The 23,364-nt window shown below is 43.6% G+C and overlaps 3 protein-coding genes across 6 annotated transcripts in view; 2 read left to right on the forward strand and 1 right to left on the reverse strand.

Moving 5' to 3' along the window:
* LOC143524273 (uncharacterized) overlaps positions 1–6,713 on the forward strand; it is a 31,705-nt gene extending 24,992 nt beyond the window's left edge. For 2 of the 4 annotated variants that reach the window (XM_077018266.1, XM_077018267.1), the window contains 3 exons: positions 47–448; positions 558–827; positions 965–1,103. Coding sequence is in view for 2 of the 4 variants with exons in the window: in XM_077018268.1 (XP_076874383.1) it covers positions 584–827; positions 965–1,185; positions 1,508–1,658; positions 1,830–1,915 (702 nt within the window). In the remaining 2 variants the exon portion in view is untranslated. Of the gene's footprint in view, positions 1–46; positions 449–557; positions 828–964; positions 1,186–1,507; positions 1,659–1,829; positions 1,938–2,102; positions 2,246–2,472; positions 3,052–6,564 lie in introns of those variants that run through there. The other 2 variants (XM_077018268.1, XM_077018269.1) reach the window with 2 other exon arrangements.
* A 468-nt stretch (positions 6,714–7,181) lies between these two features.
* On the forward strand, positions 7,182–13,947 carry LOC143524319 (uncharacterized). The gene is made up of 7 exons (XM_077018271.1): positions 7,182–7,295; positions 11,616–11,730; positions 11,829–11,909; positions 11,992–12,084; positions 12,905–13,047; positions 13,176–13,282; positions 13,521–13,947. The coding sequence occupies exons 1-7, from the start codon at positions 7,197–7,199 to the stop codon at positions 13,669–13,671; spliced, it is 789 nt and encodes a 262-aa protein (XP_076874386.1). The 5' UTR covers positions 7,182–7,196; the 3' UTR covers positions 13,672–13,947.
* Positions 13,948–14,394: 447 nt separating this feature from the next.
* LOC143524256 (uncharacterized) lies at positions 14,395–21,393 on the reverse strand. The gene is made up of 5 exons (XM_077018265.1): positions 21,035–21,393; positions 20,424–20,702; positions 19,911–20,035; positions 19,541–19,647; positions 14,395–15,113 (listed from the first exon to the last, which is right to left on the reverse strand). The coding sequence occupies exons 1-5, from the start codon at positions 21,180–21,182 to the stop codon at positions 14,963–14,965; spliced, it is 810 nt and encodes a 269-aa protein (XP_076874380.1). The 5' UTR covers positions 21,183–21,393; the 3' UTR covers positions 14,395–14,962.
* Between the last annotated feature and the right edge of the window lie 1,971 nt (positions 21,394–23,364).

Genomic DNA, 23,364 nt, shown 5'->3' on the forward strand with positions numbered 1-23,364 from the left:
TAATAAATTGTATGAGTATTATCTGCTTCTCCTTTTATGCTTTCAGAGTTCTAATCTTGGCACCTCTAGAGCCAAAGTCACTGAACCAAGTACTTCATGTTCCAGTGGTCCAAGTGTTTCCATCAGTTCTACACCAAGTCCATCCAAAATCATGAAAACACCCAGCCTTGAGTATGTACTGTATACAGACTCTGAATTGGAACAAGCAAGAAAGCATTATTTTGAACAACAACAACAACTGGCTGGGAAAGAACAAGAGAGCGTCCTTTCCAAGGAACTTCGATGTCGACTGATTCGGAATATGGTGACCAACATGATATCTGTTTTGAGAGTTACAGTGGAGAACTTTGCTTATCCATCAAAACATGACATAATTGCGATGGCCAGACGTTTGGTGGAGTACTTCCCTATGTTGCGTGACCGTTCAGTCTTTTGTAAATTTGAATAGGTGAGTATGTTACAAATTACCGTAGATTACTTCAAGATAATGTTAGTACATGTCAACATTGTTTGAAGGTCGTAGTCTAAAATTGAGAAATTTTCATGTTATGGTATAGGAAACTGTTACTGTTACTGACTGCTGATGAAAAGACTGCAGAACGTGAGGACCCCTCGGAAGTCCCGTTCATCTGAAAATAATAAAAGCAGTTCTGGAATGAATAAAAATACTGCAAAGAGACAACACCTTGAATTTGGATCTGGATCAATCGACAATCTGTCCAGTATGTCAGCGGATGTCTGTGATGCAGATTCCAGTGGCTCCATTGTTCTTAACAAGTCCCCATTCAGATCCAGCACCCCTGAGACCAGTGAGCATGATGAAGGCGGTAAGCGTGCATTATTTAATAATAAAATGAAAAATGTTTATTTTGGGTGGGGGGGGTCCTCTATTAGGCCCTCCAGAAGTTACACAGCAAATTCAATTTATCACTGAAATGTTTATTTAATTGCATTTGCTTTGCAGCAGATCAAAATGGTCAAGAGAGTCAGCAAACCCAGGCACGACACTACAGAACACTCCAGGAAATCTACAAAACAAAAAAGCCAAATAAGAGTGCTGTGAGTCAACTGCTTTACTTGGAATTCCAGTCTGGAAGGGCCTTTATTGATGCAGATGTCATGAAGGAACAAGACAGGCCTACCAAAATCTTTGAGGCATACCCTTGTTTCAAAGAAATCAATCATGTAAGTTGTTCACATTCACAAACAGGTGGTGGCTTCTCCCCTTGGGTTTTTTTGTGTATGTATGTTGATCTGGTTTATCTGAAGTTTAAGACCAGCTGAGGCACACTGATCTGGTGATTTATTGACGATATAAGACTGTTCTGTACTGCCTATGTTAACCACACACATGAAAAAAGAGCAACAAAGTCAACAGTTCATTAAATTTGACTTCAGTTGCTTTCTTAATGTAGTTGAGTAGCATGTAGTTTCAATAATAGCATAGACTTTGCAGCATTTCCACACTAGTCATCAAATATTTGATGTTATATGTGCTTGTTTACAGGTTATGGATGAGTTGGGGAGAATTCTTCAACCAAGCAATCAAAACTACGTTACAGAACTGAGGAAATGGTGGAAGGTTCTGTTCTGTTCAAAAATACAGTTCTATGGCGTAATGAAAAAGGTCATGAAGCCACCAATGACCTTGGATGAAGGTAAATGTAATATGTAAGACATTACATATTAATAGAGTGTAAATTCTACTTATCATCATATTGTTAATACTGAACATAATTATATTTTTAAAACTGCAAATTTTGAAGGGGGGGTAATTCTGTAGTGTGGTTTCAGTGAGGATGCTGAATAGATAATTCTTCTTTAAACAGTACACCAATCCATTGAGATTTTGAAAGCCCTTCCAGCTCTCTTCCCATCAGGAGTTGCACCACCAAAAAAATTGGGGCAGAAGTGAGGCGCTCTTCCATAATCTCTTGGTAAATAAATAAACTCTCTTATCCCTTGTTAGATAGTTCATTAAGTAAAACTGACCTAATTATTGCTTTCGTATTGTATTGTCTTCAGTTGTACTTGCTTGTGGCTTATTGTGTGTGTGTGTGTGTGTGTGTGTGTGTGTGTGTGTGTGGCTGATGTTTTTGCAGCCCTCAGAAAGTGCTTCTGCCGTTCTTGGCAGATACCCTCTATCAAGCCCCCTGCTTCTCATCGACCAGGAAAACTGCATGATCTGTGTTGGGAAAACCACAGTAACAACTTTCCCCAAAGATCTTCTGCATGAGGGTGTTCTGTATGTCATGTCATACTATTATGCACTACATTTGACATATCCTAAGTGTATCGCCACACTTTTGTCTGTGCTGCATGAGCATGATTCAACTGCTTCTTACAAGAGAGCATTACTGGAATGGAAAACGTTTGACAATTGAAAATTGTATTTAGTATACACTTGTGATGTATTGTGAAGCTGCCTTGTTAAAACGATAATAAATAATGAAAGAAATTCTGATTTTCTAGTCAGACCCTCCAGAAAGTCGCGATGTTGCGATTTGCAACTTCAACGCAACTTCAAGCAAACCCCGCGAATTCAGGGCGGTGTTGCAACTTCAGCCAATCACCGCAACGTTCCCGCAAATTTGACCAATCACTGATGTCGTATTGATGTGACGTCGACAAACTCCCGCCTTACTTCCGTATATACGTTCAAGAGGAGCAGACTGAAAGCAGCATGAGCGACGAAAATAACGGCAAAAAGATCGGGAAAAGTAGTATCCCAGTACACTACATGAAAGCGGGGATAAACTGTCCAGATCCGACCCGCGAATTGATTATCTATGGCCCCCTGGATGATATTTAATTACTATTAGAACCGGCCCGCAGGCCACAGCCGCCCGATGGTGTTTTGCACGCACAAACACTACATTCCCCACAATGCAACGGTAGCCCGCGAAGTCACTGCAGCGCACGCAAGTGGCGAGGGTCTGAGATAAAGTTTATACGTTTAAACTTTAAACTGAGATAAAGTTTATTTATCTCTGATCCATATCTATGAGTTACTAGTTCGCTCTGGCACCAACCACTGGCGATCGATCTCGATATAATACTTAATTTGTGTCCATTTTACAGGCCGCCCGGTAACAACTTACGTTCGCTAACCCCGCCCCCCCCCCCCCCCCCCCCGTCAACAATTAATGTTCGCCACCCCCTCCAGGTTCAAATCTCACTTCAAGCGATCTTGAAAAGTTGCCAACCCTGAATAAATAGGTAAATAGATAATTAAAATGGACTACTAAATAGAGGAAACCATACAACATTTACTCCCTATTGTAATGTACTCACAAAAAAGCAAAAACACACCGCAACTTCCATCGCAATTTTTTTGAAAAACACCCGCAACATCAAACATTTTAGCCCGCAACAATCACAAAAAAGGCCCGCGAAATCCTGGTGGGACTGTCTAGTACCTCATTTTTAAGCACACTTGGCTCATTACAGCTTAATTTAAGTACAAAATGTAACAATCTCAGTGTCAGTTTACTAGCAATATAGCCTTATCAAGATACTCAAATGAGAGAAATGGACTTGCATTGAGTTCTTGAGTCTTATTATTGTGTGTGATAACATTATTATTTTAAGCTTAAAATGTCTGATTGACATCATCTTTCACTAGATTTGAGATGTTTCATGTGATGTTGAGTAGCTAGATAGATTTGCTTATTTCAAGAAATCTTACCAAGTAAAATTTTCTTACCCCATTGGCAGATTATTTTGCTTAATATTGTCACGTTGAGGACCCCGGCCCCTCCCTTTTGGGGATGTGTTTACATTGTCCACGTGCATCGTCTGCGTATGTGGAACTACGTGGTGATGGTTATGTCTTGTGATAATTCGTCTCACCTGTGACTCGTCTCGTAATCACGTGGGGCTAATGTGGTCTGTCTATTTAATGTGCATTCGCGCAGTGTCCTGTGCTCGTCGTTGTCTAAGTCTACACGTTGTGTCATTTGTTCTCTGTGCGCTATTGCGCAATACCTGTAAAATAAACGTGACGTCTGTGGAAAAGGAGGATTTCGTGTCTCGTCCTTTGTCCCTCGCCGAACGTCACAGAACGACGAGCCGTCAGAGACACAGGAACATGCCAGGCTATAAAAGCAAACCGAAGAAAGGAAAGAATCCCAGCAAGCAGCATCACTGTGCTTCGTCCTCCCCCCCGCGCCGTGGCTCCAAGCCGACTCTGGCTCAGATGAGGCGGGACCCAGAGTGCGCCTACCTGCTGTCCGCGGCTCGGGAGACCACTATTCCCGAGCTGGCTGAGGAATACCACCGGACAGCGGTGCTGGTGTGGCAGGAGAGGCATCCCTCTCCTTCCCGAGAGCTCTCGCCCCTGCGGGTGGGCATCCACGAGCTCGAGGAGGAGAATTCCCCCCCGTACTAAGCGGCCACACCGACGGTCGAGGAGCTGGAGGAGGACCCGGTGTGTGCCTACCAGCTGGCTAGAGAACAGGGACCCCAAGCTGGCGGAGACACTCTCCTCCAGCCTGCGCCCTCTCGCCTCTGAGGGTGGGCTCATGCGTCTTTGGTGCTACCGAGTCCACCCCAGAGAGCGAGTTCGGGGAGGAAGACTCCGAGGAGGAGGAGCAGGAAGAAGAGGAGGCCTATCCTCCGTCGCTATGCGACGCCTCCACCGTTGACTACGGTGGTGAAGGGGAGGAAGCCTACCCTCCGTCGGAGTGCTCTGCATACCCCGATGACGACGGTGGGGAGGAAGAGGAGAATGGGGATTACCCTCCGTCCGAGGGCTCTGTTACCGCCCGGTCTAGGTCAGACGGTAACAGGTGATAACAGAAAATAAATGATGAAGTGATTGGATGAACGAAGTAACAAAAAGGAACCAACAACAACTTAACCGATTCAAAATATATGTATTTGGACAAATGTAAATGCAAGATGTTACAAGCATGAGCTTAGCACCAACTGACTTCAGATAGGCCACGCTGAAAAAGGGAAAATAAAACCAAATGACAAAGCAAACAGCGGCCTACCCTACCTGGTGCTAAGCAACTTCTTGAAATCATAACCGTACCAACAAAACAATGAATAACAGGAAACACTACATAATCAACAACAGTAATGCAAAACAAAGACACAATGTACCACACACGGAAACAATGGCAGTCTAACAACTCTTTTAACTGTTAAGCTGACATAGTAACAAAATCATCCCAAAAAGGGAGAACAAACGAGGAGAGCCTGCCACTCTCCTCCCGTCCGCACTTCCAGGGAGCCTTTTGTAGCTGTAGCTGTGGGCTCGTCAGGCACCGCCCAGAACCATGTGACTCCATAATCACGGGTGCACCTGAAAGAGATTACAACACCACACATTCCACAACTCATCACGCTCCCTTGAGAGAACATTACGACGTAACAGTAACAACTCATCACGCTCCCGTAAGAGAACAGTACAACCGTACAGTAATAACTCATCACGCTCCCTTAAGAGAACAGTATATCAGGACTTAACACCCCCTCCCATAAAATGTGGCTTCCAAAACAAAAGGAACCACAAAAAAATAATAAAAAACAAACAAACAACTGCTGAATCAGGACCGGGACAGAGCGTCAGTGACCACATTATCTTTACCCTTCTTGTTCCTAATAACAAGATTAAACCCTTGTACTATTAAAGACCATCTCATCAAACGATGATTCTTATTCGCCATGGTGTTCAAAAACGTCAGGGGGTTATGGTCTGTAAAAATAACCACAGGTACGGAACTCCCACCCACATAAACCTCGAAGTGTTGCAAAGCGAGGAGGAATGCCAAGGCCTCCTTCTCCACAGTGCTGTAAGCTAGCTGGTGCTTTAAAAACTTCTTAGAATAATAACAAATTGGATGATCCAAGCCCTGATCATCCTCTTGCATAAGAACAGCACCGGCGCCCGTGTTGCTAGCATCCACTTCCAGCTTAAAAGGTCGTGAGTGATCTGGAGTTGCGAGAACAGGCGAGAACAGTACAACCGTACAGTAATAACTCATCACGCTCCCTTAAGAGAACAGTATATCGGGACTTAACAGCTCCTATACCGAGGAGGAGGAGGAGAGCCCTCCCCCCTCAGAACTGTCGGCCGGGATGATGAAAGGGAGGTGGACCCCGTCCTCCGATCGCTCCGGAGGAGAGAGGATGGACTGCTCCCTGGGTGGCAGCCCATGAGCTGGAGCCGGGGCAGCGAGACGACCGATATGGAGGAGGAAGTGCCCACTGTCGACTCCAGAGGGCGGTCGCGAGGCGATGTGGGCGTGCCATACGGCCAGCTGGGGGGAGAGTCCACCAGCCGCGCTGCACCGGGCGGAGGCTTCGCAGCAAGAGCTGGAGGAGGACCGTTCGCTGCAGCACCTGCAGCTCCCGATCTCTATCCCCTTATCGCTCTCCTCCTGGCGCGCAGCCTGGCGCCGGTTTCGTGTGTGTGTGTGCCAGTGTTTGTAAGTCTGCCCGTATGTCTACCAAACCCCCTCTTCCCTTTTGTGTCTATGTGTGTAAGCGTGCCTGTTTGTGTGTTTGTGACCGTGCCGTTGTGTGTGTCTAACATCTTTTCCCCTGTATTCCCAGGGAGGGTGTTCTAGGCGGTCCGTGGCGGACGCTTCACCGAGGGCGGTCACCTCCCAGACGCAGGACTGAGCGCGTCGGATCCGCCCATCGTCGTGGGTTCGGGGCACTCGGTCCTGTTGGCACCCCGGGACGGGTAGTGCCCTTGGAGGGGGCGTCTGTCACGTTGAGGACCCCGGCCCCTCCCTTTTGGGCGTGTGTTTATTGTGCAATACCTGTAAAATAAACGTGACGTCTGTGGAAAAGGAGGATTTCGTGTCTCGTCCTTCGTCCCTCGTCGAACGTCACAAATATAGGCAAATACATCTCATTTTCATTATTTTTTATCTAGTTTTTGAAAGCTGTTTTTTGCAGTATAGCATACACTTTTCCTGTTTTTAATATTGTTCTCTGCCTGTGTGTTGGTGTCATGGTCTCATACATCATCTACACTCTCACATGTTTCCACCATCACCGTGTGCTTTTGTTTAGCCCCTCAGTACAGCTCAGGTAATTATAATCTGAGAAAGCTCTAATCTGAAAAACATGCACTAAAACACTGAAGTGTGGCTTAACTCATTTGAAGTGGTCAAAATGCAGCCAGTGAATCTCTTTGTAGCTGCTTCCCCACTGGGTTGCCACATAGCTGAGGAGGGATGTCAGCAGTGTCTAGCAGGAACTCTGCAGATTGTGTGTCTGTCTTCCTGTCTGAAGAATTCAGTCCTTTTAGTGCTCACCACAGAGACAAAATGCAGGTAAAGTATCATTATTGACACTGGATTTTTATATATATTAGAGAACAGGTTGATTTTTTTCTAACTCAATGGGTGGCGGAGGTGTGAACTCAGCAATGCACCAGCTAAGACCATCTCAAACTCATGTCAAACTCAAGACATGAGCTCCTGCAATAGCCCTCAGGGCCATTTTGAGTCTTCCTCATCTGAGAGTGGCATTATTATTGTCATGTTGTCATATAGGTCATAAGAGTGTTTAATTATAAAAAAATATGGTGTGTGATTACTTTTATATGAGAGTGCAAAAATAAGGTTAAATCGAGCATGTCAGACACACTGAGCATGCAAAATCAAGAAAACCGAGCAGTGACAGTAAGACCAGAGAATCAAGAATTGCACGGTTAAGTGCGTTTCAGTTTTTTGCTGCTTCTAAGATATATACTCGCTTCATGATCACAAGAGGAAATACGTCAAAGACTATATGCGCGAAATTGAATACAACCTCCGATGTTTTACAAGTTACAATACGTCTATTCCTGATAGGTGTTTGTTTTGGTTTCCAGAAATAAGAATTTGCATATTTTGGTAATTTTGCTGATACTGTCTTAAATATTGAAGAAAGAATTCTGAATATGCGAATATGCGAATGTGAAATCAACTTTACTGCAGTGTAGTTATGTCATTTTAACGACATAAGATCTCATAATAATGACATGCTGAAGAATTTTTTTTTTTAATTCTTGGCAGCAGTATGCTTCCATAATGGTTAGCTTAAGTGCTATGGATAACATTTACCATTCAAAGCCAAAGAAATGTTGAATAAGTTGATTAGAAATCAACATTCCAAATTTCGACTTCATTGTGACTCTGAAGTTAAAGATGGGTACTCAACTAATGTAGTTAAGGTACTAATGACCAAAAACAAAACAGTTCTAGGAATCCAGACATATCTACCTAGATGAATGAAAACAGCATAAATCTAGATCTAACTAGTAACCAATGTAGAGATAGCTACGGCAGAGCTGCATCCTAGACTTTGTTTCTGATGTTTTGCTAATTTCGGTTTTACGGCTGCCGCATCCAAGTATCTGAATATAGTAACTGAATATCATTACATCCTCCCTTCTATGAGTGATGAAACAAAGACATTCTATAACATACTGATGTGCATGAACGGTAACATACTATATTTGTTGTGTAAACAATTCAACATTAACAAATTTCTTACAGATCAAGTTTATCAGGTTTCTTGATGACTCTTGTGGATCTTTTGAGTGCTGGTGTGTCTGTAGTGTTACTGTGTGAATCAGAACCAGCATGAAAACCAGCATTAGTGCTAGAGTCAAGAATAGAGTCCAGAATGTTCTGTAATGTGGTGGAAGATTATAACTCTTGAGTCCTGCATTGTGAAGGTTCAACCCTGGGAATTCTCAGGAGACTGTGAACAATTTCTTCTAAGAAGTTGTCCTTCATCTGTTACCACAGTGTAGGATCCTGGAGCAACTTCCTGTAGAACAGTAGCTCTCTTGTCCCAGGTGTCATTTCCTTCCACTCTGACAGTGTCATTTGGTGATAAAGATGGCAGACATTTTGCTGTTCTGTCATAAGCTGATTTCTGCTTGGCTTTGAGCAGCTTAAGTCTTTTCTCCAAATTCCAAGTCGGAATGCCATGCCTTGCAAATATCGACTTCATTTGTGTGGTGTGGTGTGCTGATGTACTTGTAAGTAAAGCCATCTCTGGGAAGTTAGAAGAGCAGTCAATTACAACCAAGTATTCTTTACCCTTGAAATGAAAAAGATCTGATCCAACCTTCTGCCAAGGTGCTGTAGGTAGACTAATGTTTATCATTGGTTCTTTGGGTTGCTTGTATCTGTGTTGTTGACATGTCACATTTACTGATCATTTTATCAATATTTTTGTTGATTCCTGGCCAGTAAACAGTGTCTCTTGCTCGTCTTTTGCATTTTTCCATTCCTAAGTGACCTTCATGAATTCTATTCAACATATTCTGTCGTAGACTTTGTGGAATCACAATTCTGTTCTGTTTCAGCAGTTTGAATAGCTCAGATCAGCCTTGACATGATAGTTTAGTGAAGAAGAATTTGCAGCCCATCCATCTTGCATGTTTGTAATCGCAGCCTGCAACTCAGGGTCTTTGGAAGTTTCTCTTGCAATGAGCTTTGACTGTGTGTCAGACACTGGAAGTGATGAAGAAATCATATTGACATGTATATCAACATCTTCAGCAGTGAGATTTGTAGAACTCGTTACAGGTGTTCTTGAAAGAGCATCTGCTATCACCAGGTGGTTACCAGGTGTGTATATCCACTCAAAGTCGTGGTTTCATCACGAGAAGTTGAATTCAGGGAGACATTTTGTTGAGATTTTTTTTTATTATGGAAATTAGCGGACGATGATCAGTTCTACAGTGAACTTGGGAAGTCCATAGACATAGCTATGAAATTGTTCAAGCACCTAAGCATTCCTTTTCAATTTGAGCATATCTGCATTCAGATTCAGTCATGGTTCTTGAGGCATATGTAATAGTTTTCCAAAACTTGCCTTCTGCTTGCAACAGTACAGCTCCTAGACCATCTTTTGATGCATCTGTCAATGCTTTGATGTTCTTTGTAACGTCAAAGAAGGTTAAGACCGGGGCTGTAGTCAGTGCAGTTTTGATTGCTTGCCACTCATACTCATGTTCGTTTGTCCATGTAAACTCATTTGCCTTCTGTAGAAGTTTATGTAGATGTGATGTTTTGACTGATAATTTGGGAATAATGTTATCAAATGTACGGTTAGCTGACACATTTGAGTGGAGGTGCATGAGTGAACTGACAGGACAGACGCACACATTAATAAAACAGCTGCTTTCAAAATAAAAGCAGTTAAGTTTTATTCCATGCACAGTGTAATAAGTGAACCAAACAAAAAAGCCCATGGAATCAAAAAACAAATAAACAGACAAGCAAGTTAGGAGTTGTGATGCCAGGGGTGGGCAATCGTGACACCTTTCCTCACTCACAGTGTGTAACAGCAATGACTTATTTATTTTTTATATTTATTCTCCAAACTGAATAATAGGACCTAGATGAAGAGTTGGAACATTAGTACGCCAAAATACAGTACCGGGATCCAGATAAAGGAATGTGACACATGGCATCTCACTTACCAGAAATGCTCATCTGTAGTTAGATCTTTATCTCTACAGATATACTCTGTAAATGTGCTCTTAAGAAATCCCCCAGAGCCCACAGATGACGACTGCATCATGTTGTTTTTTACTAGCTTTGTATCGTATCTCGAGAATGTAAAGATGCAGGAAAATCACGTCCAGCTTTTCCCGTTATTCTCTCTCCAGAACCTGATTATATGATTTCCACACTACAGTGTCAAGGGATTATATCAAAGAATGGCTGTCTTTGATGATCATTAAAATGTGCTAGTGCCAAATAGTTTAGAAATAAGGCTACTAAAAGAACTGCAAAGATGTTCAAGAATACAAAATGTGTTATATTACATGTATTTGCATTAGCCATGCAATACAATGTACCATGGACCTGATAGTATGTTACATAAAACACATAATTTACACTCATCAATACACACATGGGACACTTATTGACATATGTACATAAAGACACGCATCACATGTGCAGCTTTTGTATGCTGCTGTCTTGTTCCCAGCCCACACCTATTGCTATATTGTATATACTGGCTCTTTTTTATAATTTATTCCTCCACAGTTTTAGAAGAAGTCACTGCGTATCATTTCTCTATACCTGTGTACCTGTGAAAAAACATGTAGAGGTGTAGAGGTGAACGAGGGAGAGGAAGCCGAGAGAGTGGGGCAAACGTTTAACATTTAATAAATACGCAGACATACACAGACACAATACGTGTGACAATACAATGTTTTAATATACGGTTTAAATATACATACTAACGAGGAGAGACTACTACCAAAATTACCGGCCAGTCTGTATGTCAGAACACTGAACAAAGACTCAGTAATGCGACTCTATTTTCCGAGTCCGTCCACCAGGCGAGGCTCATTTGGTTTGATGACCTCGTAGTAACCAGCGGTATGACGCTGCCATCTCAACAGAAAACTGTTCTCAAATCAGCAGAACAGGCAGATTTCTACCGAGATTTTCTGAAGAAGTTTCATTTCCTGTTTATAACATTGGAATATCTAAAATTATCTCTGTCCAATAGCAGAACAGCATTCAGATGTACCACATTGTACCACATACCACATGTGCACTGAAATGTCAGTGAACCTACTTGAAGGTCAGACAGGGTGACAGTGCTTCAAATTCTAGTGTATTATTGCTTAGAATCTGGGTAACTTGGATATGAGCATTCAGAATCCACTTCTTCAGTACCGGAATGCAGGAAGAGAGGGTGAAACTCCCCAGTCAGATGGATGTGCAGGTGACGCCCATTACAGAGGTAAAACAAACAAAAACAAATACAGCCCCACTTACAAGAGAAGTGAATTTTTTTTTTCATTTCATGATTGAGGCAAAATATGTATTTGCATGTTGTAGGAAGGCTTAGGCTGACTGCGGCTTGTGTTGGCCTGATGTGTATTCTCCAGGCAACCCTCAACATTGCCCTGAGGCTGCACTGTATGATCAGGTTTTACATTATTTTTTTATTTATATGTTTAAATTTTATAATGTTGAAGTAACACTGCACTGTGTTATCCAGTTGACCCTCTGGGAAAGAATGACCAGATAACCTGTAACAACCGGACTGTACAAAATGACCCGACAGAGACCATTTGCAAGATGGCTACACGTGGTAAGCGAACACTTTAAATTCTTAGTAACTGAACTAGAACCAAAGCAATTCACTAACAGCTCTGACATCAGATCATTTACTCCATGTTGCAAAAATTATATATAATGATATAATGATGACATAAAAAGACTATAGTCTATAGTCATGGAGATTAGGTAAATTGGCTGTCCCTGACAAATTCTCCCTGAGTGTCTGTGTCTCTCTGTTCAATAAAAAGCAGTTGTCTGAGTGTCTGTGCATGGATGTGTCGTGTATACCCAGTGGTGGATGGTGCTCTGTCACTAGGGTCTGTCCTCTCTCCCCTTCCTGCACCTCATTCAGTCCCCCAGGGGGCTGTGGATCCTGGTAGAGAGTACGCTGTGCGCAATTGGCTGCCGCTTCTCGCCGGTGTGTGTGTGATTGGTTGTCTGAGACTTGTTCCTGTGTTAAAGTTGTAAAGCGCCTTGGGTATTCTGAAAGGCGCTATATAAATTGAACATTCATTCATAGTTATACACAAAAGGTTCCACAAGAGATCAGAGATGCTAATACTGGTGATGATTTAATATAGTATAAAATCAAAAGTAGCGACAACAGCAAACAGCTGACAGTTAAGAGTAACAGGATACAATCTAATGGAAAGCACAGAATGAATCAGGATGTAGATAAATTAATCAAGAACTACACACAGATAAGCAAAATATGACAAAATAATACATTTATCTCAAAACATATGGTTGCTTGAATAGGTTTTTTCACATAACCATTTAAGCACAATGCTCTGCATCAGTGTTTCTGTACTGGAGATAAACTGAGCAGCATTGTCCTATTGTATGAGCAGATACCCATGTCATTCTGGGATGGAAGATCCTCGGCTCCAAACTTTATTACATCTCACTTGGGAAACGGACCTGGAGTGAGAGCAGACAGTTCTGTATAGAGAGAGGAGCAGACCTGGTGATCATAAACAGCAGAGAGGAACAGGTGGGTGAGAGAGAGAGAGGAGCAGACCTGGTGATCATAAACAGCAGACAGGAACAGGTGACAGAGGGAGAGAGTGTATAAGAATGAGAGTCATCTCTTATATTTTTTAAAATATTTTGCAACCACAGGAGCTTGCTTTAAGAAACCTGGGTAAAAGTAGAGCATGGATTGGTCTGAGTGATTATAACACAGAGGGAGGTTGGAAATGGGTGGACGGCACAGCACTGAATTCTGGGTAAGAGACATCCAATCACAATCATGCTCAAGGTATAAGCTAAATCACCTTAAACCTCACCCTTCTTATTCAGAGGTTAGACTGCAGAGACAAAATATAGTGATGTTTATTTACATTTATTCATATTTGGTTGTTTTACGTGCTTCAAACCTCAGGCCAAAGTGGGTGACGTTATACATCTGTAACTGAGCCATGAATCACTGAATCAGGAGCCTGATCCTGAGTCTCTGGGTTTCAGGTACTGGAATAAAGGAGAACCAAATGGCACAAGTGATGAGGGCTGTGCTGAGATACACAGTTCTGGGCTGATCAAGGACTGGAGCAAGAAACCCTGCTCCAACGAGAACAGGTGGATCTGTGAGAAAAGTGTCAGGTGCACCAGCATGTAATACTTCTGTGGGATGGTGTGTTGTTTGTTGCCACATTGGTGGGACACTGTTCCTTAATTTTATATAGATCTTTATATCTTTTTTATTATAAAGATTTTTTTTTTTTTATTGTCAGCGTTGCTGATGCACCACATTGACGTTCCTGTGTTGTATTTTTTTAATCCAGTGGCCATTTCGAAATCCCAGCGAGCATGTAGGTTGTGATAAGATATGGAAAAATTGTATGCTTAAAATGAATTACTTAAATAAAGAAGGTATTTTGTTGTACATGTTCTGCTGTAAATGAAATGTGATGTTTAATGCTGTAACACAACTGATTTAACACCTGAAGCACCAGGTTTGGTAGAGCTTTGAACATGCAGTAAGCACGAGGAGGTACTATCCAGCTATTCCGAAACAGCCGCTCAAGTATGGACTTATGTCTAACAGCAGGGGGCGCCATTTACTACTTGTTTTATATACTGTATTAAGCTCATGCAATTTCAGTAACAATGACTGAAAGTCAAGAATTTTGTTCTCAGGTAATCGTGTTCTAACATTTTTTCAACAGTAGCAAGAACAATAATATATTATTTATTTATATAATGCCTTTGTAACTGTCAAGGATATACAGAAATACATAAATAGCAAAAACATAGACAATATTCAAATACATAAATAGCATAAAAATGCAGAAATTAATATAAGAATCAGATTAGAACATATAGTGTCACATGCAAAGTAAGGATGCAGAGACAAATGCTCATAGAAACTGTTTATTTGAACTAATAATGTATCTAATAAGCATACGTCTGACATTGAACCTGTAAAAGACTTACAAAGACGAGCAAGGGTCAGGACTATCACACACATACATAACGAGCCCCACGTGCAACACATTACACTGATGAGATGTGTGAACACATACACAAGACAACCACACCCACAGGAAGTACATATTTGGACGCAGACTACTTATACACATGCCAGAAGGGAGGGGCTTTATCGTAATGAAGAGAATGAAGAGATTTATTATGTAATATGAGAAAAATAATTTACAATTAGTTGAGAAATTCACTTATAAGTCCTGAAAACGGTATGTTATAAGATTATATTTTGACTCAGGTTGTGATAAAGTAGGGACGTCGGGCACAGATATAATAGTGATGTTCAAACGCAGTTTGGGGGTAATTGCACTGATCTGCTACACATATTCTGGACTATCATTAAGTTTTAATAGCAACATACTTAATACATTCCGATTAATACCTTTTATAAAATTCCAACTGAAATCTCTGCCATTCACTCTGACTCAGTTTAAACTTTTCTCACAGATTCCAACCACATGGTGTTGACAGGGATAATCAGCCCAGGTGAGGACACTGTCAGTAGCAGTCTTGTACCCAGTTATAGCACAGTCCTCGTTTCCTCCATAGTCATTGGGCTCCTGCTTCCACCAGTACCTGAAAGCATAAAAGTGCCCTCTGAATTTCACACCTGACACTACATACAGAGATCAAATGACTGCTCAGGACCAGAGTTCAGTCAAACAAACTATTATTAGAGGAGACGGGTAAATCTATGAATAATGAAGATTGAATATCAACACAGCAATTCTATTACAACTGTATTTCACTTTAATAGAAACAGTGAAACATCTTGTTGCTAAAGACATAAGCAAGCCGATGTTGTTCTTCCACTGACTGTCACGTATGGCCTCGCCCCCTCCCTTGGCTGTCACTCCGGGTTCCCTTGTGTCTGTGTCCCGTGCCTGTTGTTCCCGCCCCACTCGTTTATCTTGTGATTCCCTTGTGTATTACCACGCCCCTCGTGTCATTGCCGTCACCTGTTCATAGTTTAGTGTCAATGTATAAAAGTCCCAGTATTTCCCCAGTCTGGGATCCGTGGTTTTGTCTACTCTGTCGGTTTGTTTTGTTCACGCTGTTCATTGCACTCGTAGTCCTGATCGCCCGTTGTTCTCTGTTCGCTGTTCCGTGTTACCCTGCCTTGATTGTGTTTTACCTGGTTCGTTATGCCCCTGTATTTGTCCCACCTTGATGGCTCTCCCGTTACGACCCGTGCTTGTTACAACGACTCTGAATACGGTATGTCCTGTATTAAATCTCGCTCATCTCTGCATTTGTGTCCGTCTCCTCGCTCCGTGGCGCGAGCCACGTTACATAACCACAGATCTAACCAGGACACAGCGAGAGAGCGAGACTCCGGTGAGTTTAGTCGCTATAACGAGTTGTTGGCTGCTTCCGTGCAGTTTAACTCTCATGTGTTACAGCGCGAACGAGCCGGAGACAGGAATACCCCTGGCGCTGTGGGAACAAGGAAGTCGAAGAAAGCGCAGTCTCTCACTACTGGCTTTCGCGACGAGACTCCTATTGAGCGCTGTGAGTCTGCCCTGCTTGGTGAACACCACAGGGGTGAGCAACCTGTGGTGCAAGCAGCGGGCAGACGGAGTGAATGCACAGACGAGCTTTGGCTTAACCCTCGGTTGGCTCTCAATGGCTGCTGCGAGCTCCCGACGCCTCAGAGGAGGCGGAGCCATCGCAGAGAGAGCCACCGAGGGGCGTGTGTGTCTGTGTGTTCTTCCAGGCTCAACCCGGACCCCGTGGGAGAGGACATCCCTGCGCTGATCCCGTAAGCCGCTCCCCGAAGGCCCCCCAAGAATTTTTTGGGGGGACACAGTAGCCACTCGCCCCAGGAGTGGCCGGCTCGGAACCCGGAGGACGTCAGCGCGGCGGACACGCCTCCCGATGACGTCAGTATGGCGGACACGCCCCCCGATGACGTCAGTATGGCGGACACGCCCCCCGAGGACGTCAGTATGGCGGACACGCCCCCCGAGGACGTCAGTATGACGACTCCGCTCCCCGAGGACGTCAGTGCGGCGACTCCGCCCCCCTAGGACGTCAGTGCGGCGGCTCCGCCCCCCGAGGAGGGCCTGTTCTGCGGCCTGTTCTCACATCTGCGGCCTGTTCCCGCGATCCTGAGGAGGTCGTCCACGCCAGTTCCCGTTCCCGCTGCCCGTCGGCAGTCCACGCCAGTTCCCATTCCCACTGCCCGTCGGCAGTCCACGCCGGCTGCTGTCCCCGCGACCCAGGAGAGGTCGTCCGCGCCGGCTGCTGTCCCCGCGACCCAGGAGAGGTCGTCCACGCCGGCTGCTGTCCCCGCGACCCAGGAGAGGTCGTCCACGCCGGCTGCTGTCCCCGCGACCCAGGAGAGGTCGTCCACGCCGGCTGCTGTCCCCGCAACCCAGGAGAGGTCGTCCGCACCGGCTGCTGTCCCCGCGACCCAGGAGAGGTCGTCCGCGCCTGTTCCCGCTGCCCGCCGCCCGGCCGCGCCTGTTCCCGCTGCCCGCCAGCGGACCCCGCCTGTTCCCCTTGAGACTGTGCTGCCCCCTGTTGGGCATGGACTTTGTGTGCCCCCTGCTCTGCCCTGTACTCCTGTCCCTATGCCCATGTTCCCCATGCTCCCTGGTCCTGTCCCTGGTTTTGTGTTGGTTCCCATCCCCGTGATTGTGTCTGTTCGTGTCCATGTTCCTGTTCCCGTGTCTGTTTCCTGTGGTGTCGTCTCTGTCCCGGTCCCTGTGTCTGTTCCCCAGATTACCACTCACCTTGTTCCTGTCCCAGTCTCAGTCGTCCAAGCCGTGTTTGCCTCCGTGTATGCCTCTGCCCTGTCCCCTGGCCCCGCTCCCGTGTCTGTTTCCAGTCCTGTCCTGTCCTGTCCTGCTCCTGTGCCTCACCCCGACCCTGTCCGGTCTCCTTGTGTCCCCTGTTCTGCCCGATCCCTGCCCAGCTCCTGGCCAGTCTCTGTTTCCCCTGTCCCTGCCGTGCCCCAGGTCCCTCGCCCTGTCTTTTCTGGTCCTGTCCCTCTGGTCCGTCCTGTGTCTGCTGTCCCTGTCCCTCGCCATGTCCCGTGATTCCCTGTCCAGTCTGCCCTTGCGTGCCCCGGAGTGGCACACCTTGAGGGGGAGTAATGTCACGTATGGCCTCGCCCCCTCCCTTGGCTGTCACTCCGGGTTCCCTTGTGTCTGTGTCCCGTGCCTGTTGTTCCCGCCCCATCGTTTATCTTGTGATTCCATTGTGTATTACCACGCCCCTCGTGTCATTGCCGTCACCTGTTCATAGTTTAGTGTCAATGTATAAAAGTCCCAGTATTTCCCCAGTCTGGGATCCGTGGTTTTGTCTACTCTGTCGGTTTGTTTTGTTCATGCTGTTCATTGCACTCATAGTCCTGATCAAGACTGATTTGCATAATCTCTCCACTTCCATACCACAGTGATGTCAGTAATGCGTTAATTAGTAATGTGTTACTCTAATCTTACCACTTTTTTCAGTAACGAGTAATATAACGAGTTACTATTTCCAGTCCAGTAATCCAATTAAAGTTACTTATCCAAGTAACTGTGCTTTACTATTTTTTTCCTTAGTAAAAATATAGATTTTTTTCTTTATTCTTGGCTCAGTTATACTTTTGCGTGTTGACTCTGCACACTGCGCACGAACCTGTGAGAGCAGTGAGCACGTTTTACACGTCATTCTGTGCAGTGTTCTCCGTAACGATATGTGGTAGTGTAAAGAAACTCCCCTCAAAATCAGGGGAAGGAACATTTACCTGATGAATTTTAATGTTACATTGTGTTCCAGGTTTGAAAAGTGCTGGAATTTAGGCTAAAGTACTTGAAAATGCTTGAAATTGTAATTATATTTTGTTTCACAACAAAAACCTGTTTGACTGAATAGTTCGCTTGTATTACGTTTACAAATACATTTAAAAATAATACCGCGCAGTGACACAAACGTAATGTCAGGAGATACATTATTGATATGTCAGGAGATACATTGTTACTGTTAAAAATGCACTTCCAATAAAGTGAGCAAAACAAATTTTGCTGCTGAATGTAACTACTAAAGTAACTTGTAATCTAATGTAGTTACTTTTAAAATCAAGTAATCAGTAACGTAACTAAGTTACTTTTTAAAGGAGTTCTGTGGTCTCTTACCCAGTGGTCAGTGCTGTATTCTCCACCATGTTTCTAAACACTCTGGTTTGGTTCTGAGGTCTCTTACCCAGTGGTCAGTGCTGTACTCTCCACCCATGTTTCTAAACACTCTGGTTTGGTTCTGAGGTCTCTTATCCAGTGGTCAGTGCTGTGATTCTGATCTCATTCTTTTACTCAGTGGTCAGTGCTGTGATTCTGCTCTCATTCTCTTACCCAGTGGTCAGTGTTGTGATTCTGCTCTCATTCTCTTACCCAGTGGTCAGTGCTGTGATTCTGATCTCATTCTCTTACCCAGTGGTCAGTGCTGTGATTCTGCTCTCATTCTCTTACCCAGTGGTCAGTGTTGTGATTCTGATCTCATTCTCTTACCCAGTGGTCAGTGCTGTGATTGTGCTCTCATTCTCTTACCCAGTGGTCAGTACTGTGATTCTGCTCTCATTCTCTTACCCAGTGGTCAGTACTGTGATTCTGATCTCATTCTCTTACCCAGTGGTCAGTGCTGTGATTGTGCTCTCATTCTCTTACCCAGTGGTCAGTGCTGTGATTCTGCTCTCATTCTCTTACCCAGTGGTCAGTGCTGTGATTCTGCTCTCATTCTCTTACCCAGTGGTCAGTACTGTGATTCTGCTCTCATTCTCTTACCCAGTGGTCAGTGCTGTGATTCTGATCTCATTCTCTTACCCAGTGGTCAGTGCTGTGATTCTGATCTCATTCTCTTACCCAGTGGTCAGTGCTGTGATTCTGATCTCATTCTCTTACCCAGTGGTCAGTGCTGTGATTCTGATCTCATTCTCTTACCCAGTGGTCAGTGTTGTGATTCTGATCTCATTCTCTTACCCAGTGGTCAGTGCTGTGATTCTGATCTCATTCTCTTACCCAGTGGTCAGTGCTGTGTCGTCCACCCATTTCCAGGATCCCTCTTTGTCTTCATCGGTCAAGCCGATCCAAGCTTCAGTACGGGAAAACATTTTATTGATGAACTCCTGTGAAGAGATGACATAGGCTGTCATCTACCACAGCAGACAGGACCCCAGGTGCAGGCCGTGCTAAGACGACCCTGAGACAATCCAGCACTTAACAGCACGATGCAATACGGGAGCGAACAGGTTTTATCTAAGAAACAAACAAGACAGAGACATGACGAGCATTGCCATGGGAACTGCAACACCAAGGAGGGGGCAGTCATCACACACACACACACACACACACACACACACACACACACACACACACACAATCTTCTCACCTGTTCCTCTCTGCTGTTTATGATCACCAGGTCCCCTCCTCTCTCTCTGCAGTCCTGTCTGCTGTTTCTCCAGCTCTTCGTGTCCGTGGTGATGATATAGATACTGAAGTTGAAATAACTCCATCCTAGTGCAGAGCATTACCACAGGAAGTCACACACACACACACACACACACACACACACACGCACACACACACACACACACACACAGGAAATTAGGTGTTCTCTTGGCTTATTTCCTGATTATTATACATACTCAGGATTATGTATTATGTACATACTAATACATAATACAGTATTAGTATTACAGTATTAATATTACAGTATTATTATTCCTCAATACTGGACAAAGTGTATTAAACAATAAACATTTTCATAATAACAGATCAATAATAATAAACTTAGGTTGAAGAAAGGTCAGAACAAGGATAGTTATGCTGTAGATATGTGATTCAGACATGGATATTTATTTTCACTGTGCAGGATCTCTGTAGTTCATATTTATTCACTTACCCAGTACTGAAAGTCCTTTCTGCAGTCCAGCATTCTCCATCAATAACTGACCTCTCACTACAGAAATGTTATTGTAACATTTCTCTATAGTCAGGTTGTAGTTACAGGTCTGTAGCTGGTCTCTCTCTTTAGTCAGATTGTAGTTTCTGGTCTGTAACTGGTCTCTCTCTGCAGTGAACGTGACCCACATCACTATGATGACAGTCAGCAGGAGAACACACAGCAGCACCAGACACACTGCAGTCAGTCTGGAACATCTGCTGTCTGCAGTGTATCCACCTACAGGGGGAATCAACAAATAGAAATATTCTTATCATAAATTATCTCCATACCAAGGGCACTGTCATCTTGTCTTCATCCTACGTCTAATCACTCTTTACACTTTACTCTTCATACATGATTTTTTTTAAATACAGTAAGCACTCACTATCTCACTAAGGTACATTCTTTCTATTTTCTTTCATTCCCTTCTTTTCTATATTTTCCTTAACCATCAATCAGCTAGTTTAATTAAGGTAAACTGTATCGTTTTTCTGAGCTTTAGGCTGGTTTAACTGATTCATGTAAAAATCTTTAAAAAAAGAAGCTACCAAAGAAAATGACCAACGTACCAACATGGGTTTGTGGTTTCGTCTTTGAATCTTTGTCCTCTCTGTTGGGGTCATGACATCTAACAGCATCTACACTCTCATAAATATCCACCACCATCTCCACATGCTCTCCTCTCTTCAGCTCCTCAGCTATAATACCCTGAGACATATTTATTTTACAGACTCACAAAACATGTGAATTTATAACTTCCATGTCTCTTTGTATGTGCCTCTCTCTGGGATATAATGACAAATTTACTGGTGTGGCAATAATGGGGGTGCCAATTGTGAAGACATCAAGTGAGGATGTTACAAAACAGTAGCTGAACGTAACGGTGTTCCTGACGTAAGAGATAAGCTCCATATGGTCAAGTCAAGTAAAATTTTTTTATAAGGCACTTTTTACAACACGTCATCACAAATCTGTGCTTTCAGAGCACAACACACATTTTTGATACGCTACAGATAAGCTACTTGAATTATGATTGGATTATGTTTCTCTGCATACTTTCATGCACAAAACCAATGTGGACCATGATTGAATAGCTATTTAGGTTAATGTTAATAAATTGCACATGTATAGTGTCTGCAGGGTACAGTAGCACAGTTACACATGCATTCAGTCCATGTCACATCCATCATAGAAAAAGACTATAATTGTGCACATTAGCTATACAATATATCTGTCAGGAATGGTTCCACAAGAAATCTGACACTACTACAGGTGACGATGTAATAAAGACAACGACACGGGGCTCCAGGGACACGCCCCCTCACAAGCCCACCTAATCACAAATCCCTCCTACCTCATTATCACCCGTTAATCTGTTGATTTACTTCACCTGTTCTCCACCTAATTACAGAACAGTGTAAGCTCGCGGGGTTTCTGCCACCAGTGCTGCGCGTTGTTCGGCCACGCTTGTATGTCGTTGTGTTCGCGTTGATCCTTCAGGGCTGTCTATGTTTACTTGATCTTCACCTTGTGCTTTCCTTGTTTTTTTACGCCTCTCCATCACATGCAAGTATAAAATCATACCAGTATCAGGATACAAATAAAGGGAAGCACAGATCAAATCAGGAATGAATAAATGTTCAATTTATATAGCGCCTTTCAAGATACCCAAGGTTGCTTTACAATTTTAACACAGGTACTTACACGACCAATCACACACCAGCGAAGGAAGGAAATTGATAAACATGTAGGTTTGCGGTACATCTACATGTGAACTTTAAAGCTGTAACAACTCATTAGGCACCTGAAGAGTTGCATACTTGGTTAATGCATTGGACCAGGCTTGGTGGAGGGGAGAGACTAGAACTGCTTTGGACACACAGTAAGCCGCAAATAATTTGGACACACAGTAAGCCGCAAATAATTTGGACACACAGTAAGCCAAGGTACCGAACAGCAAGTTCAATACAGCAAATAATTTGAGGAACATGTCAAGTACGTTACTCATGCAATTCAGTAATGATTGAAATTCATAACTTTGTGTGGTCATTACACGTGTAAGTAGAATTGACACCAAAGCATCCGTTTGTTTTTATATGGTTGTCAAACCATCTTAACTTTCAACAGAGACAATAGGAGCCATAGTTTATTGTGTATATCGCCTGGCTTTCAACGAGCAATGGAGGAGTTTTATCGAGTGTGTGCACAGGACTGAAGTCAGGGGAACAGACCAGGAGTAAACGATGAACATGAAACCCAACAGTGGACTTTCTTGGATTTACTTGGCCTGGGAACTAGAACCATAACTAACTATAGAACTACTTTTGGACCACAAATACGGACTTCTGCTAGCAGGCTGCCCAATGGAGGATGGGTTCCCTTTTGAGTCTTGGCCCTCCCGAGGTTTCTTCCTAATCCCCACCATCATAGGGAGTTTTTCCTTGCCACTGTCGCCTTTGGTTTGTTCATTAGGGATCTGGACCTATACAATTGTAAAGCTGCTTTGTGACATGTGTTGTAAAAAGCGCTATAATAAATTTGACTTTGACTTTTGTGAATGCCGTGGCATTCAAAAGAGGACCTGGGCTGATGAGAAAATAAAATAAACCAAAAGGATAAGTGTGGTACGTAATTCACACTGAAAGGGCAGCTGAATAGTTTAATCTTCTTTAATTAGTTTACTGAACATACTGAAACACGCGGTAGAATCCAAGACAAATCAAGACTGAAACGCAGGTTACAACAAAGTGGAAAATTGAAAATGGACAAGTGGGCATCTCCGTTCTGAGGCTAGATCACCTCGGTCCTGGGGCGCTTGGGTTGGGGTAATTGTCGATTTGGTAACATGGGCGACGGGTGAATAAAATGAAGGAAACTCTGTAATCAGCTTTCTTTCCTT

Source organism: Brachyhypopomus gauderio, chromosome 1, assembly GCF_052324685.1.
Source record: "Brachyhypopomus gauderio isolate BG-103 chromosome 1, BGAUD_0.2, whole genome shotgun sequence".
In the NCBI taxonomy this organism is placed as follows: Eukaryota; Metazoa; Chordata; class Actinopteri; order Gymnotiformes; family Hypopomidae; genus Brachyhypopomus; species Brachyhypopomus gauderio.